This window comes from Miscanthus floridulus, chromosome 8 (assembly GCF_019320115.1).
Source record: "Miscanthus floridulus cultivar M001 chromosome 8, ASM1932011v1, whole genome shotgun sequence".
Taxonomy (NCBI): domain Eukaryota; kingdom Viridiplantae; phylum Streptophyta; class Magnoliopsida; order Poales; family Poaceae; genus Miscanthus; species Miscanthus floridulus.
In genome coordinates, this window is record NC_089587.1 from 143,838,514 (window position 1) to 143,856,034 (window position 17,521).

The 17,521-nt window shown below is 45.1% G+C and overlaps 1 protein-coding gene across 1 annotated transcript; it reads right to left on the reverse strand.

The window, feature by feature from the left end:
* Nucleotides 1–12,286: 12,286 nt before the first annotated feature.
* LOC136469960 (peroxidase 45-like) lies at nt 12,287–15,103 on the reverse strand. The gene is made up of 2 exons (XM_066467963.1): nt 14,922–15,103; nt 12,287–12,521 (listed from the first exon to the last, which is right to left on the reverse strand). Exons 1-2 carry the CDS (start codon nt 15,101–15,103, stop codon nt 12,287–12,289), a joined length of 417 nt encoding a protein of 138 aa, XP_066324060.1.
* Between the last annotated feature and the right edge of the window lie 2,418 nt (nt 15,104–17,521).

The following is a 17,521-nucleotide window of genomic DNA, read 5'->3' on the forward strand; positions in this document are numbered from 1 at the left end:
CAAGCAAGGTCAAGCACTTCCTTTGGAGATTTTGCTACAATAGCCATCCTATCCATATGAATCTGAGAAGGCATTGTATGGATATTGATACACGATGCGTGTTCTGCCAAAGTTCAATGAAGACGGAGCTCATTTGTTTTTCAAGTGCAAACTCACGGAGAGGGTGTGGAACTTGCTCGGTCTGAATCGGGAGAGGGAGCAGCTAGCTCTTAAGTCGTCAGCCAACGATGTGATCGAAACCGTGCTGACTATGAATGAAGAGCAAAAACTGAAATGTTGCTATGCGCTATGGTTCTGCTGGTCAGAGAGAAATAGAGTCAGGGATGGTGAAATGGTAATGCTACCATTAAGAAGGCCGGAAGGCCGGACGCCTCGCTCTACTCACTGCCGTATGCGCCGCTCGTCTAATAAAAAAAAACAAATCCCCACGGAAGCTCGTTTCTCCCACTCCGTGCTCGTGCGTCGCGGCGCCGTGCGGCCGTCCAACCATCCCAATCCGTTGCGCCGCTGCCCACTCTGGCACACCGCTCCCCATGGCACCTCCGTCTCCCGCGGAGAGGCGGAATCCTCCGCGTGAGGTACGCTGCCAGCCGCCACACCGACTGCAACTGCCGCCGGACCCGGTCACCGGCGCCTCGCCCTCCGCCTCCAAGCTCCATGCGCGTGCTCGGCGAGTGCAGCAACGCCTCCATCCCCCGCCGTGCTCCGTCCTTCGCCGCGCCCAGGCCAGGCGACCAGGAGAGGAGGCGTCGCTGGCCAGGCCCAGGCCAGGCGTAGGCGCAACTGGCCGCTATCAGGCCGCGACACCGTCCTCGACTACCGACTGGCCAGAACCGACTATCCCCTGCTCTGCGTTGTGTCGTACGGAAAAAAGGTGAAAAACACATGTTACAAGCGTCTGTTTCAAGTGTTTCAAATGTCTTAGAGTTATGTTGCAAATGTTTCATACAGATGTTGCAAAAGTAGATCGGGATGTTGCACATGTCGCAATGGTTGTAAACGTATGTTGCAAGCTCTTGTTCTCAATGTTTCATATGTTTTTTTTCGACGTATGTTGCAAGCGTGTTTATCTTGATGTTGCATATATTTTTACACACATGATGCAAGTGTTTTATCTGGATGTTGTGTATGGGAGAAAGGGGATGCCCTATGCCCGTATCTCATGTTCATGATTGAGAGGGTCACCAGTTACAGGTCTGATAAAGATGGTCTCCACACCGTCTAGAAGATTGAGAAGACCCAAGCCTCAGGTGCTAGCAGGCAGTGAGACGCTCTCCATCAGTTGAGGACATGCCTGAGTCCTCTCGCTCTAGGCCTTGCAAGAACAGGAAGATGGAGAAGTTTGGGAGATGAATTAAGGCCATTTTCACTACTTACACCTATGCAGCGTGGACAGCATATGAGGACCGGTCGAAAAACTGTGAAGCCAACCGAGAGGCTAGAGAGCGTGCAGGGCTGCCACCTCTTTCTCCGGTACAGTCATCGCCGAGGTTTGACAACCTCCCTAGCCTCTCCGACACAGATTCAGAGGCTGATGAGGAGGAGGAGCAGGAGCAGCCAGAGCTTGACCCTCACACGAGGTTGAGCTCCACCTTGCAGTCCATGAGAAGGAGAACTAGGCATGAGCACCACACTTCGACCACCCATCGCCAAGGGAGGGCAGTGGTGTCCTCTTCCTCCTCCGACGACGATGATGATGGTGGTGAGGCGGATGTTGCAGGTGCTAGTGGAGCTACCAGTGGGAATGATGTCGATTGGGACACCATCCAAGAAGATGAGGAGTGAGTGTTGATCTTTCTTCTTTTCTTCTCTTTTTGGTGCTTTATGCCAAAGCGGGAGAAATTAAAGAGGGGTCAACTTTTTCGACGCCATGGAGAGGAGATTGTTGCAGCTAGAGCTTTATATTCTTATCCGTTTAGAGTAGACTTTGTTAGGTTGAGAGTTTAAGAGACAATTCAAAACTCTATTTATGTAATAATGCTACCTAAGTACTTTATATGTGTGGGATATGAAGATAAATTAATTTGTGATGTAGCTTGTGATAATATTGTGCTAGAATGTATATCTTTATATGTGTTACATGCTGTGTGGTGCTTGTTCTTATCTATGTTGTTACAACAAGTGTGGCAGTGCCGCACCCAGCTGTTATAGTAAAACTTGTTGTACATGAACTGTCATTCGCATCACGTCTATATACCTGACACAGTATACAGCACCCCACATGAGCATGGATGTAGGGGGAGCCCCATCACTTTCACTAAAATGTGAATCTTGTCTTTTTATGCCAATTTGATAATTTAATTCTCTATTCACATTTAAGAGGAGGCTCTACACCCATGGCTTGAAAATCTCAGTATTCATTCATATCTTTTGTAAGCTCTAATTGGGTTGTCATCAATCACCAAAAAGGAAAGATTGAAAGTGCAATCAAAGCCCTAGTTATGGGTTTTGGTGATAATGACCACGCAATTAGAGAACTAATAAAATGTATCAAGATGATAAGCAGGAAATCGATATTCGAGGATGTTATACGAAACAGAGGAGCCCACAATTACAAATCATAAAATCATGCACAACATTGTCGATATCGTACTGCTATCAGCATACACAAATCATAAAACTTAGTGACCAAGGAGGTCAAATTGTGACTATCTCATATTTCTCAGCATTCTAGTCTTGTGCTTAAAGCTATGAGTCCATCATAGCATTGTGTAAAAAAAGTAGACAACATGTATTTTTAGACATATTAGTATAGAGTATAGGACTAAGTATGACACACATGATAGTTCTCAATTAATTCGTTTTATACTGGGCTACTCATCCCTAGATTAAAATTATAATGAGCTGCTCTGGCAAATGCAGATAAGATATTGTAATAATTTAATAAGAAACACTGGTGGACAGCAGGTCCATACATAGAAGTTGTTTATTTTCCTAGTGAAGTTGTTTACTATTGTAAGGAAAATGGACCCTAGGCTCATTTACTTTGGATTTTGGTGTTTGATGACCAACACAACCAAATTAGACTAATGAATTTGCAAGTGTTTGTTTTGTAGTCCAATAGGGTGCAAGACATGACTTGAACGGAGGCGACGTGATGATCCGATGATCAACACCTTAAGCAAGACCTTAGGAGCACAAGAAAAGACCCAAGATATCAAGCAAAGTCCAAGCATGAAGATAGGAACCAAGCCGTACGCAAGATCGTGAAGAAACGAGCTCGCAGAGGCAACTGGACGCTGGACCGGACGCTGGAAGCGCGACCGGACGCTGGACTGGTGGCTCGGTAGACAGGTGACCGGACGCAAGGACCGGACGCTGGCGACAACTGACCGAACGCAGGAACGCGGCGTCCGATCGAGTACAGAAAGGTTCCAGAGCGGCATATCTACGACCGGACGCTGGCCAGCGTCCAATCAGTGTATTGCCGGCTCAACGGTCGGGACGACCGGACACGTCCGGTCCGAACGATTCAGCGTCCGGTTAGTAGCATAATTCCGGGAGTTCGACCCCAACGGCTGCTTTCTCAGTGGTGCTTATAAATACAACCCCAACCGGCCATTTGAGAGGTGTGGAGCTGAGGAAACATATCAAGGGTGTTGATACACCATTTTAGTGATCTCCACATGCATAGTGCTTAGTGTTTTATTAGGTGATTAGCATAAGTGCTTTGCGAAGTGCTTAGGTTGATTAGACCACGCTTATGTGCTTGCTCTAGGTTTATGCCTAGTGTGTAGTGAGGTTTGCATACCTCTTGCCACCCCGTGCTTGAGAGCACAAGTGTTGTACATCGGAGGGGCTTGAAGTCTTGCAAGATCACACCAACCGCGTTTGTGGTGTGGCCGCCACCGTGTACCGGAGGGAACAAGGCCCACGACGTTTCGGCCGGAAGCTTGATAGTGAAGACGGCGGGGAGCATCCGAGAGAGGCTTGCCGAGATGCACATCAGAGACCCACTTGCGCGTGGGGAAGGCCCGAGGCTATCTACGGAGTTACCCGACCGGGAGCTTGGCCCTTGCGAGGGATTCCTTGCGAGGGGCTCCAACGAGGACTAGGGGGAAGCTTGCGCGCTTCTCGATACCTCGGTAAAAATACCAGAGTCGTCGATGGGAGTTTGCATATCTCTACCTTGCTCTTTAGCTTCCGCATTTACATTGATTACCTTACTACGTTTACGGTAGAGATAGCAACACACTAGCAAAACCATAGTTGCACATCTAAATAGTTTATCTATTACATAGGTTTTGCTAGGGTTAGAAAAAGAGGCCATAGTTTAGAGTTAGAATTTTTAAGTTGCCTAATTCACCCCCCCTCTTAGGCGTCACGGTCCCTTCAATTGGTATCAGAGCCGGTTGGCTCATTTTCGGATCCTTGGCTTAAACGCTGTTGAGCCGACACTATTGTAGAGTGGTTGGGATGGATACCGCTAGGCCTCCACAATTTAATGGCACTAACTTCATCTACTATAAGGCTAGAATGGCTTGCCACCTTGAGGCAGTTGATTTAGGTGTATGGAGAGTCACTCGTGACGGGATGAAACCCATTAAGAATCCCAAAAAGCCCATAAAGAGTGACGAAAAAGAAATGCATTTTAATACTAGAGCTAAGAATTGCTTGTTTGAATCATTTAGCATGGATGTGTTTAACCAAGTGTTCACCTTAAATACTACACATGAAATTTGGTTAAAACTCCAAGAGCTCCATGACGGCACAAGTAATGTTCGTGAGCAAAAACATTGTCTAGCTAAGCAAAATTATGATTCCTTTGCTATGAATGATGATGAGCTTGTTCGTGATATGTATTCTCGATTGAATCTAATTATCAATGAGCTCTATTCAATAGGATTATTAAAGCTAGATGATGCGGACATCACGAGGAAGATCATCTCTGTTCTACCACAAAGGAAATATACAAGCATCATCACCATCCTTCATAACATGGAGAACTTGAGCACCATGACCCCGGGCATTGTCATTGGCAAGCTAGTGGCATTTGAAATGTCACGTAAGATGGGTCAAGGAGAAGCATCTTCATCAAGCAAAGGCAAAGCTCTCGCTTGTAGCGAGAAGAAAAAGATGAAGGGCAAGAAAGTTGAGTCAAGCTCAAGCTCAAGCTCCTCAAGTGAAGAAGAAGAAGATGAGGATGATGATGATGATAAACAAGAATCAAGTGATGATGATCAATATTCCTCCTCCACCTCCGACTTTGATGAAGAATCAATCAAACTTATCAAAAAGGTGGAGAAGATGATTGTAAGGCTCAATGTCAAGGGTGTGCCCATCCAAATTCAAGACCTCGTTTTCACTAATCAAAGAAATGAGCAAAGAAAGAGAGGATGCTATGGATGCGGCGAGTTGGGGCACTTTGTGGAAGTTTATCCAAATAAGCCCACACCCAAGGCAAAGAAGAAGGCGTGCAAGAACAAAGCCCTCACATCAATAAGGTCATGGGATGATTCTTCAAGTGAAGAAGATCATCACAAGAGGCAAGGGCGCAAGCACTCATCATCAAGCTCTTCTCGTGTGTGCCTTATGGCATGAGGTAATGAAAGCTCATCCTCTAGTGAGAGCGATAGTGATGATGATTTGCCTTCTTATAATACAATTGTGCAACGAAATCTTAAATATGCTAAAGTTTGCATTAGTCAACAAAAGAAGCTCAAAAATTTAAAAGAAGAGCTAGGTAGTTCACAAGAAGCATACAAAAATTTTCTTGAACAATATGAAAACTTTGCAAATCTCAATGTTGAACTATCCACTAAAATTGAGCAACTTGAGGCTAGTGCAACAACAAATGCATGCACAATCAATGATGAACAACTTTTAAAGAAAAATGAAAAATTAAAAGAAAAGTTAGCTAGCTCACAAGAAGCATATAATAGTGTGCTTGCTAAAATGGAAACCATGTGCAAACATTGTGATGAGCTAACTAATAAAGTTGCTAATCTTGAAGCCGTTAGCACAAACCCTAACAAGGCATCTAAAAAGAAAAGTTCTATCTTTAACATGTCAAAAAGGGATGCCTCTACTTCTTGTAATGATTTATGTTTAGACTCACCTTTGTGCAACCAAGTTTGTGTTGAGAAAGTTATTGTAGATACATGCACACAAGAGGTTGCAAAGGAGAATGAGCAACTCAAGCAAGAAGTAGCTCGCCTCACCAAGGACTTGACTCAAGTAAAAGGCAAGGCGAAGCAAACCCAACTTCATCAAGATAACACCGTCAAGGGAGTGAAGAAGCTTGATGAAGGACAAATCGTGGTTTGTTACGTGTGCCACAAGGAAGGTCACAAGTCCTATGAGTGCAAGGTGAAGAATGGGGGAGGAGCAAAGAAGAAGGAGAAAAAGCAAACAAGCAAGCTCTCCAACACCTACACCAACAAGGTGGACAAGAAGGCCTCCACACCTTATCTCTTGAAGAAGAAGAAAAAAGACAAGGTGGTGGCCATAAAGGTGAACAAGCAAGCTAACAATGGGGTCAAACGCTTTTGGGTGCCAAAGGAAATCATTTCCAACATGAAGAGCACCAAGAAGGTTTGGATCCCGAAAGGGAAGTGAGAAGTTCGTCGGACGTCGGGGAATTTGGAGACTTGGCAAAGTGTGGGTGCATTTCATGGGGTGCATCATGATGGACAAAATCATTGTCAAGTGGGTGAGTGAATACTATGGACCCAAATTCCCCTTCCCATGTTAGGTAACTAGATGTCATTACTTTCAATTAGTATTCATTTCAATTGGTATTGTTTTTCAATTGATATACTCTTAAAGCATCTAGTTATCTTTCATACCTATGTTTGCATTTACATATTTAAATCTTTTGCCATACATTCAATAGGTATATCATATGGTAGGCTTGCTCGGTTTGTTTATCAACCCTTGGAGCAAACCTACATGGTTTAAAATTGTTTAGGAGCACGGCACATATCTTGTTTTACAATTTTTTATCTAATATGTGCCAAAGTCCAAATTGTAGATAATCTCTCCCAAATACCATCTTTCAAGTGGTATTTTGATACTTTAAATCAATGTGCACAAATTCTACAAGTATTCAACACCTGTGTGCACAAATTTAGGGGGAGCTTATTCTACAACTTGGATGCTTTGAGACTAACACTTTTTTAAATGGTATCAATTTTTCAAACCTATCACATGTGTAGCAGTCTCATTGTAAGGAAATTGGAGTCCCCGGAGTTAAGCATCATTCTTCAATTGGCATCATCATGTTGATTTCATTTCATATTTATATGCTTTCTCCATGCATTATATAGATTAAACTCTCGTGTACAATAAATTGCTAATTATGCATTCGCTTTGCTTTCTACCATATGTATGCATATTTTTAGGGGGAGCTTAGTCTATATAATGTGAGAGTCAAATTTTGTGATCCATTTCACTCTATACACAAAGGATCATGAAATTTGACCCTCCCTTGTGCTACTAATGTCTTCTTTTTTGGTGTTTGATGCCAAAGGGGGAGAATTTGAAGGACCAAAGGCAAGCATCAAGTTGATGTCTACAAGTGGTAATGGTCTGAGAAAGGGAGGAAAATGGATTATGGATTAGTCTAAGTAATGGTAAAATTTGTAGGAATCTATAATGCCACATGGGGACATTTGCAAGGGCAAGCTGGTCTTCAATTGATATCTAAGTAGAATTTTTTTAGCATCATATAACCTTGCCCCTTGCATTGCATCCTAGCAAGTAGGTAATTTTTATCTTTCAAATTCTTATCATTTGCTTGCTTTGGTCGTGTTGTCATCAATCACCAAAAAGGGGGAGATTGTAAGGAAAATGGACCCTAGGCCCATTTACTTTGGATTTTGGTGTTTGATGACCAACACAACCAAATTGGACTAATGAATTTGCAAGTGTTTGTTTTGTAGTCCAATAGGGTGCAAGACATGACTTGGACGAAGGCGACATGATGATCCGATGATCAACACCTTAAGCCAGACCTTAGGAGCACAAGAAAAGACCCAAGATATCAAGCAAAGTCAAAGCATGAAGATAGGAACCAAGCCGTACGCAAGATCGTGAAGAAATGAGCTCGCAGAGGCAACCGGACGCTGGAAGCGCGACCGGACGCTAGACTGGTGGCTCGGTAGATAGGCGACTGGACACAAGGACCGGATGCTGGCGGCAACCGACCGGACGTAGGAATGCGGCGTCCGATCGAGTACAGAAAGGTTCTAGAGTGGCATATCTACGACCGGACGCGTCCGGTGGCAGGCGACCGGACGCTGGCCAACGTCTGATCAGTGTATTGCCGGCTCAACGGTTGGGATGACCGGACGCGTCCAGTTAGGACGATTCAGCGTCCGGTCAGTAGCATAATTCCGAGAGTTCGACCCCAATGGCTACTTTCTCAGTGGTGCTTATAAATACAACCCCCAACCGGCCATTTGAGAGGTGTGGAGCTGAGGAAACATATCAAGGGTGTTGATACACCATTTTAGTGATCTCCACATGCATAGTGCTTAGTGTTTTATTAGGTGATTAGCATAAGTGCTTTGCAAAGTGCTTAGGTTGATTAGACCACGCTTATACGCTTGCTCTAGATTTATGCCTAGTGTGTAGTGAGGTTTGCATACCTCTTGCCACCCCATGCTTGAGAGCACAAGTGTTGTACATCGGAGGGGCTTGAAGTCTTGCGAGATCACACCAACCGCGTTTGTGGTGTGGCCGCCACTGTGTACCGGAGGGAACAAGGCCCATGGCGTTTCGGCCGAAAGCTTGATAGTGAAGACGGCAGGGAGCATCTAGGAGAGGCTTGCTGAGACGCACATCGAAGACCCACTTGCACGTGGGGAAGGCCCGAGGCTATCCACGGAGTTACCCGACCAGGAGCTTGGCCCTTGCGAGGGATTCCTCACGAGGGGCTCCAACGAGGATTAGGGGGAAGCTTGCACGCTTCTCGATACCTCGGTAAAAATACCGGAGTCATCGATGGGAGTTTGCATATCTCTACCTTGCTCTTTAGCTTTTGCATTTACATTGATTACCTTACTACGTTTGCGGTAGAGATAGCAACACACTAGCAAAACCATAGTTGCATATCTAGATAGTTTATCTGTTGCATAGGTTTTGCTAGGGTTAGAAAAAGAGGCCATAGTTTAGAGTTAGAATTTTTAAGTTGCCTAATTCCCCCCCTCTTAGGCATCATGGTCCCTTCAACTATATCTGTTAATGTTACTTTGAATATATACATGTGCTTTCATATTGTGTTCCTATTGCATAACAAGTAGTTCAAATTTGCAATGCTACATAATGTTAATTTGAATATTGTTAATTTGAATACTCTAACCCTTTGTTTATCAATTTATAACAGGATGGCCCCTCCCATACAGCACCCTTTGTACCCTCTTCTTGAGGTGGAGTACGACGAGCCGCAGCGAGCACACATCTTGAGTGACACTGATGCAGAAGGTGGCCTTGCCTCCTTTGAGGCCCCGCACGCACACCCGAGCACACCAGTGGGACGAGCGTTACGTGCCATACATACGGCATGCCGGCTTCCTCGAGCTTGTCTGTGATGTCAACTATGGTCTTCCGCCCCTTGACCTAGCACTACTTACTGTAGCTGTAGACATATGCGAGTGCCTTCATTATACATAAACATTCTTATAACAAATTTGAGGCAATTAACAGTTGTTCTATTCTTATAACAGGTGGAGGCCTGAGACCCACATGTTCCACATACCTTATGGCGAGATGACCTTGACCATGCAGGACGTGAAGGCTATCTTTGGCCTTCGGTTGGGGGACTTCCAGTGACAGGTATAGTTGATAATGATCCCTCGAGGGAGCTGGTGGCTCAGTTCACTGGCTTTCTTCCACCAGATGATGAGGTTGCCAAGAAAAATAAGTGAGCAATTCAAGCCTATTTAATACTTGCATTGCTTTCCTACAGCCACCGGGTCTCATTTTCTTTGGTGAATTTTAGGAAAAGTTCTGGTGTTTCGTCGTCATGGATCACAAAGCGCTTTGATTACTTGGATCCACATGCTGATGAGGTTCAGATCAACAGGTTCACTAGAGTGTGGCTCTAGCACTTCCTTGATACTTTCCTCTTCCCAGACGCCTCGGGCAACACCATCAGTTGGATCTTCCTTGACATACTACGCCAGTCGTGGGAAAATATAGTGACGTACAGCTGGGGCAGCATAGTGTGACATGGACGTATCGATAGCTATGCGTTGGATGCCGTCGCACCTTAGGGTATGTGAACCTTGGGGATTGCTCCTACCTACTCCAGGTTTGGTATTGGGAATGATGACCCGTTGGGAGGCCCCTTGCTATTGGTTTACCGGTAAGTACTTCGGTTCACTATATTCTTCGATGCAGTTACATATGATTAAATTATTAATGGCTAATTCATTATCGTGTTCAATGCAGCATTGGAACGGCATGGATACACTCCCTACAACTCTATATATCTAGACACAAGCAGAGTTAGTTAGAGGGAATGCGAGGCGCAAGTACAGGGAGTACACGGATGGTCTCGATATCCTGACACAACACCAGGTTACGCTCTCTTTACTATCATACATGTGTCTTGTTCAATGTACACTATATCACAACTTAACTCAATTACAAAATGTTCAAGTGCATTGATGTCTTTAGGATGCTCCGGAGCTCGAGTACTATATGAGTCCTGTCACTAGGGATGAGTCAGATGAGTATCGCTGCAACATCCCTCTTATTTTCTTCCACGTGGTCGAGATTCACTTGCCCATTAGGGTTTGCAGGCAGTTTGGAAGAATGACAGGCTACCCACCACCGCTTTACTCCACCAACCAAGAATTGCATGGGTGCGTTATCGATTAATAACAAAGCTACAATTCAGAGGTGTGTATGGTACAACTAACAATCATTTTGTTGCAGGGGTTCGAATCCCTCTCTTTCCGCCCCCTCGGATCATTTGGGACTTTCGAATTGTAAGGAATTCTGACCCCCGGATTTTCTCATAAATAAATGTACGAAATAAATCCAATTTTAATTTATAAGAAAAAATTCCAAAAAATTTTGGCAGTCGGTCGATGTGGGTCCCCACATGATTAGCACACCTTCAATGAGTAACTGCGGTGGCTTCACAGGTCTATGAGGACACATATTAAGCCCACGTACACTGAGGAGGTGATTGACGAGGACAACGAGGAAGATGTGATCGAAGATGTGTACGACGTTGCCACTAGAGCCAACACACAACTACAGAGAGCCCCACTTTAAAGATACGTGGTAAGATACTCGAATGGTACAATTTGTTATCCATTTGGTATTAAGTATGTTTACTAAAACTGTCCAACCGCATTTCTGTACCCAGGCGACACAATTGTCAAGGATGTCCAACGAAGCAGCGTTTCGGCTTCACGAGTCTAGAGGGCAGGGTCCAGACATTCTCGAGGCTTTTATAGAGGTAAACATAAACTTATCTGTTCCAAAAATGTTTCTTTAGTGTATATGCGTTTGGGAAATGCACTAACTTTAACGTCTATTTATGCAGAAGGTGAAGCAGAGCTGTAGGAAGCTAGCTCAGAAGCGGAGCTGCATGGACACTCCTTGGGTGGAACCGGCAGTCCCGACACAGTCGGGTGGCACGTCTTCTGGCTCTTTGAGGACACCAGCCAGCTCTTCTCAGCCGGTGATAGGTGCCACTTCCGTAGTGCGTACACCACCACATCATAGCGCTAGGAAGGACCCTGCAACCGAGGACGATGAGGACGATGATGACGACGACGACGATAACCCCTCGGGCTTCCGCAGACAGCACCACCAGTGGGACGATTGGTCGTAGGACGAGATCAGCATGCCTCAGCTAGGTGGTGCCCCGCTTGGTACCCAAGGAGTCTCACATGTACTAACAAATGTAGTTTCTTTAAATACATTGGCTCTATGAACTAACGATCATAAAGATTATAAGTAATCCTGCATATCATATAATTGTAGGGTACGAGCCGTACGCACCGGCAATGTGACCACACCGACGTTGGCTACACTCCCAATGTGTTGCCTACAAATCTAAAGAGACAGAGGCATCCGAGGGATCCTTACACTCCTGGGACTTAGTTGGTTATGTCGAACTTATGTCGAACAAATATTGTCATCCAAAACTTATGTTGAACAAATGTTATGTCCGAAACTTATGTCGTCCGAAACTTAGTTGGTTATGTCGAACAAATGTCGAACTTATGTCCGAAACTTGTCAACTTGCGCACGGACTCTATTTATTTGCTTCATATTCGTTTGAATGCGTCGCGGCAGCACTGCCGGCGAGATTAACTAGCAACTAGTTCGGGAACCGGAAGTCCCGGCGTATCTCGTCGCCGGTGGCCGGTGTGTTGACCCCGAATCTCCCGAGCTTGGTCATCGCCGCCACGAAATCGTCGAAGACGGCACCCTGGTTGGACGCATAGTAGTCGACCGTGCTGTGCGACCTCATGTCGGAGTAGAGCACATGGTAGAAGGCATTGTGGAAGCCCACCGACAAGGGGTCGAGGAAGGCAAAGGCGTTGGGGTCGGAGCTACAGGTGCCGTTTAGCTACGACACGAAGCTAGGGTCCATGGTCGCGTCGTTGTCGATCCTCATCGACAACAGCTCCCGTGGCTGGTCTTCTGTCTGCGTCCAGGTTTTGCCGCGCCATGCGCCATGGCACGTCAGTGCCGCACCAAGATCGATGGCGCGACAGACCCTGTCACATCACCGGTCAGCGGCCCGGTCGTCGTCACGCAACCCCTCTCGCGCGCGCCACCATGCATGGCGCAGCACAGGCTTTTCGCCGCGCCATGGCAATAGGCGCGGCCAAAAGTGTTAGTTTGGAAAAAAAATTAAACAGTGTTAGATTTTAAATTAGTTTACAAAAAATGTTAAAAATAAAAAAATCCCAATGGAAGAAGGGGTGAAACCTATATAAAATCTATGCATGGTCGTTATTCACATGTACTCCCTCCGTTCTCAATTATAAGTCGCTTTTAATTTTTTTTCATCCATTTTGCTATATATCTAAATATAATATTATATCTAGATGTATAGCAAAATTGATGTATAAAAAAAGCCAAGGCAACTTATAGTTTAGAACGAAGAGAGTAGTAATGTAAAGTATTATTATCGTCCTGTAACCGTATCAGGTTCTAAGGATTTGTACGTTAGCTAATATGCAGAATTTTCCATATTAAAAAATACATACTTGTATTGGCCCATAAGTACATAAAAACAAAATATTTTTATATTATCTATTTTTACTAGAAACATGAGACATCTAATAAAACATATAAAGTGATTATGCAATAAAATGTAAACAAACAGACAATTGGGTGAGGTTTGTCTATCGAGGTCTACCAAATACAAAGGCACTGTACACGTTAATGCTTCCTTAGATTATACCGTATAAGGTCTAATGTAGGCTAAGTCTAATATAAGCAACCAATCAGACCCAAGTTATTTATGACCATGTATTCCTTCCTTTACCGTGTGTTTGGATTGAGGGTTGAGGTGGGATATCCCGAGTTGGACCCAGATGGCCTACTGTTTGGTTTGAGGGTCGGGTTGAACTAGATCGGACCCAGATGGAATATTGTCCTCAAGATGTGGGTTCATCTGATTCCTCCGAATCGAGGGGAGCATGCGGGTTCTACTGGGTTGGACGAATCGAGCTCGGACGGGGAGCCGCGGTAGTGCGTGGCCGTGATGGCGCACGGACGCTCGAGATGCAGAGGAGCGGTCGCTGGTGCAGGGCGAGCGCGCAGCCATGGCGGCGCAGAGCAGCATGGCGGGGTGAGCTCCACTGCCTTGTGCCCGCCTATGGCGGCCCATGCGGTTGCCGGCGCGGGGAGGACTCGCCGGTGCGGGGCAAGCGCACAACCATGGTGGCGCGGGGCGAGCTCCACCCCCACGCGCCCAGCCATGGTGGCCCATGCGCTCACCGGCGTGGGGGAGGACTCATGGGCGCGGCGGCCGGTGCTAGGCGCAGTCGCCGGATGCGAGAGCAACGAGAGGAGAGAGAACATGACAAGGAAGAAGAAAACCTAGACAATGACATGTGTTAGTGGCTCAATAATGGAAATGGGGATCCCGATCTTCCGTCAGGTAGAGGTAACTATCGTTGTGGCGGAGAATGACACACCGATCCGGCTTCAGATTGAAAGATCAAATCCTGCAATCTTAGCACCACAACTCCTCTGGTTATCAACCGAGACACGGATCCGGTTGACCTCACCAAGAAGGCTAATCCCTACCTGCGCAACGAAGAACACAAGCAAAAACAAGAAAGAAAACAACCAAATTACAGATGATTGATTAATCTCACGAAGTTGGGGTCTCACAAACCGATGAACGGCGAAACTGTTCTTGACAGATTAATCTAAGCAAAACCCAAGACCTAATGACGGCGGTGGCATATAATTATAAAGGTCTTAGAGTCATCGTCTACCCTAGACACGCCCCCTAAGGGCATGTACAACGCGTCTCTTCCCCTCGTCTCCGTGTTGCTATTTTTGCGAAAAACACCCTCATTTGGCTTGGAGACGGTCGCGCCATCGCCTCACGAGGCGACGATGAGGGCCCGTGCTCCGAGGCTCAGTCACCGGCTGGAGCAGCGTTGTACGAGTCGTCTTCTTGACTCGACGATGCACATGGATCCCACGCGGGTGCACGCGTAGCTTGGTATTGGCGCGCACGGGAGCACGTTGCGCGCCCTGGCTGCCGCGAGCTGCACAGTGGAGCTCTGCCGCACTGTGGGCTGCGCACGGGTGAGGTAGAAGTTGCACGCCAGATTCGATCCCCGTCTTGCCGTCGTCGGAACCTAGGCCGCCAGGCTCGGAGGTCTCGTCAACGAGGGAGGTGGAGGATGCAGCTGCAGATCTCGCCTGTCCGTGCCGCGTGCTGCTGGCGGCGATAATCCAAGCTAAGCCACGGAAGGGATCACCGGCACCCCACGCCGAAGGGGATGACGGCCACAACATCCCAGCCATTTACACCACCATTTACAGCCTCGGCAGCACCCATCACCACCACCTCCAATATCAGACTCGACGCCAACGTCCATAGCGCACAGGAGGTGTTTGCCAGAATGTCCATGAGGTAAACAACGCATCCTTTGGACTCCATGTGTATGCCATGAATCGCTAGTGATTTGCGCATGGAATCTGAATCCTGTGAATGGCCTTGCCTGCATAGAATGTGGCTCTATATACATGGGAGCAGGTACAATTCTGCACACAAATATGGTCAGTCTATACGTGCTTAACTATGCTTGATTCCATAAGCTCAGTATGGAGTTCAAATGCTAGCACAGTTGTAAAATCCAAAAATGGCCTGTCCCGGTGACACGAAATTTTACCATGTATAATTTTAGCATACAGATTTATGTTTCAGTATGGAGCTTCAGCAAAAGTGCATTGTGCTGAAATTCTGTCTTTTGTTAGTTTGCCTGTCCTGCTGTTTTTCATCATAAGGATAACTTTTGACACCATGATGTATGGTGATTGCTGTTCTGTTTTAGTTCTGAAAATAGATGTTTCAGTTCTGGAAAGAGATTATTTTTTGTTCTGAAAATAGCTTATTTCTGTTTAAGCTTGTTACCAACTTACCATGCTGTATGGTGATTGCACTTATGTTTGAGTTCAGAAATTATCTGCTGTGAAGATCACAGCGATGTTTAAGTTTCTGAATTTTTAGTTAGTGTGACCTGGACATTTTGATGGCAATTGTATGAACCTTGAGCAGTTTAGCATGTGAACTCATATATGTTAAGTTTCTGAATTTTCAAGTATATGTGAATTTTCAGTTAAGTGGAAAGAGCTATCTATTAAGTTTCTGTACTGTTAAGTGGAAACGGCAATACAATGGTATACAAATTGATATTCATAATTGATCTTGCCTACATGAAAAAAAATTAAACTGCTTGGAGATGACCATCCGTCTGTGGGTTGTACGACCTGTCTTTTTAATTGTCTGTATATTAGATTCCAGTCTCTTAGAGACGACCCCCTGTCTGTGGGTTGTACATGCCCTAATGGGCCCAAACACGATATACGTTCCAACAGACCAAAAGACGGTGTCGCAGCACCCTGGCAGATTCTGGACGCTGACTTGTTTCGACGATTCCCGTTGATTATGAAAGCCTTTTGATGTGAGACCACTTGGATTGGCTTCGATATCAAATTAGCTTTCCAACCATATATGGATCGTCGAAAACGGAGTCCGGATGTGTTCTGGGTGACCAGTTTAAGACAGACTGGTCCTGGAGGCCGAGGCAGACTCGAACTTGAGTTGCTTTGGGCCTCCACCTCGGGGACTCAAACCAAATTAGCCTCGGGCCTCCTTCTTGACTTGGACACCCTTACTGGCCTCCTATCCCTCCATACCATATGCCAAACATGGTCATATGCATGGGTGTCATGTCCTCATCATCCTCCCCTTCTTGACGAAAAGCCGTCCTCAGCGTCGATTGTGCTTGAAACTGATCCTGCACAACATAAAAGAGAATGGGGTTGCGAAGACAAAGGGAACTGAAATAAGTATGAGAAGGAACATGACTATGTTTCCAAGAAATTTCAGCAAGCATGTAAACTCTATGATCCGAATGCACACGATGTATGTCAATACTATCCTGCAAAAGATTAGAACTAACCAAAGACAATGTAGGAATAGATGATCTAGCAGACATAGGTAGCAACCAACAATGCTCTCCTTCTTAGAAGTGAACTTGTTTCTTTGAGGAACATGAGAAAATGTTTGTATTATTATGGCTGCCCTCTAAACGATCATAATCTTATACAACAAAAGGAAAATTCATATTACTACAAATGTATACTCAATGTATCATATATTGTCCCTTGTTGTTATATTTGCCAATAACATGATATGTGTGTTTAGAAAACCAAGGCAAATCAGCATATTTGAAAAGGCTCTCCTCTAAACAATCTAGGTTACACAAAACATCAAATTCAATGTAACCTAAAGTATATAAAGAAGACAACAGTTTGAACTCATCATTTTTATTAGCAATATGAATAACATGTTTATTTTCAGCACAAGTGACTGGTTCCAAAACATGTAAAACTAAAGCATCATCAACCAATTCAGCTTTATCATAAGGAACTTCAAGCAGATTATCATGGGACAAAGATAAATCAAGAGCGGGTTCTACTAACAATTGCTCTATGATAGCATGGTTTGTGGAAAAATTTAGTACATTAAAACATTTCTCACCTTCTGTGAGTGTAGCATCAAGAGCATTACATGTGTTCTCAGTAGGAGTAATAGGTGCATTGTGAAGTGATGGTTCTAAATTTGCATATGAGGTTATGAGCTTCTCATTTTCTTTCATGTCATCCTCTCGCTTATGAACATTATCCTGTAGAAGGTTAGTCATAGCAAGAAGAATAACAATAGACTCTTCCTCTAAACGGTGCACCTCAGCATATGAAGTCAAAATAGGAGGTGGATTAATAAAGGTTTCTCGCATAAGGAGTTTCATATCATTCCAAGTTTGAGGTTTATCAGAAGGATCTAAAGACTCCC

What these genes read in the sequence shown, in the direction of transcription:
- LOC136469960 (XM_066467963.1), bottom strand. Translation starts at nt 15,103, where the DNA reads ATGGAGTCCAAAGGATGCGTTGTTTACCTCATGGACATTCTGGCAAAC. An exon ending in CCCTTCGGCGTGGGGTGCCG is followed by an intron (nt 12,522 to 14,921) that starts GTGATCCCTTCC and finishes CGGCACCTGTAG; the next exon opens with CTCCGACCCCAACGCCTTTG.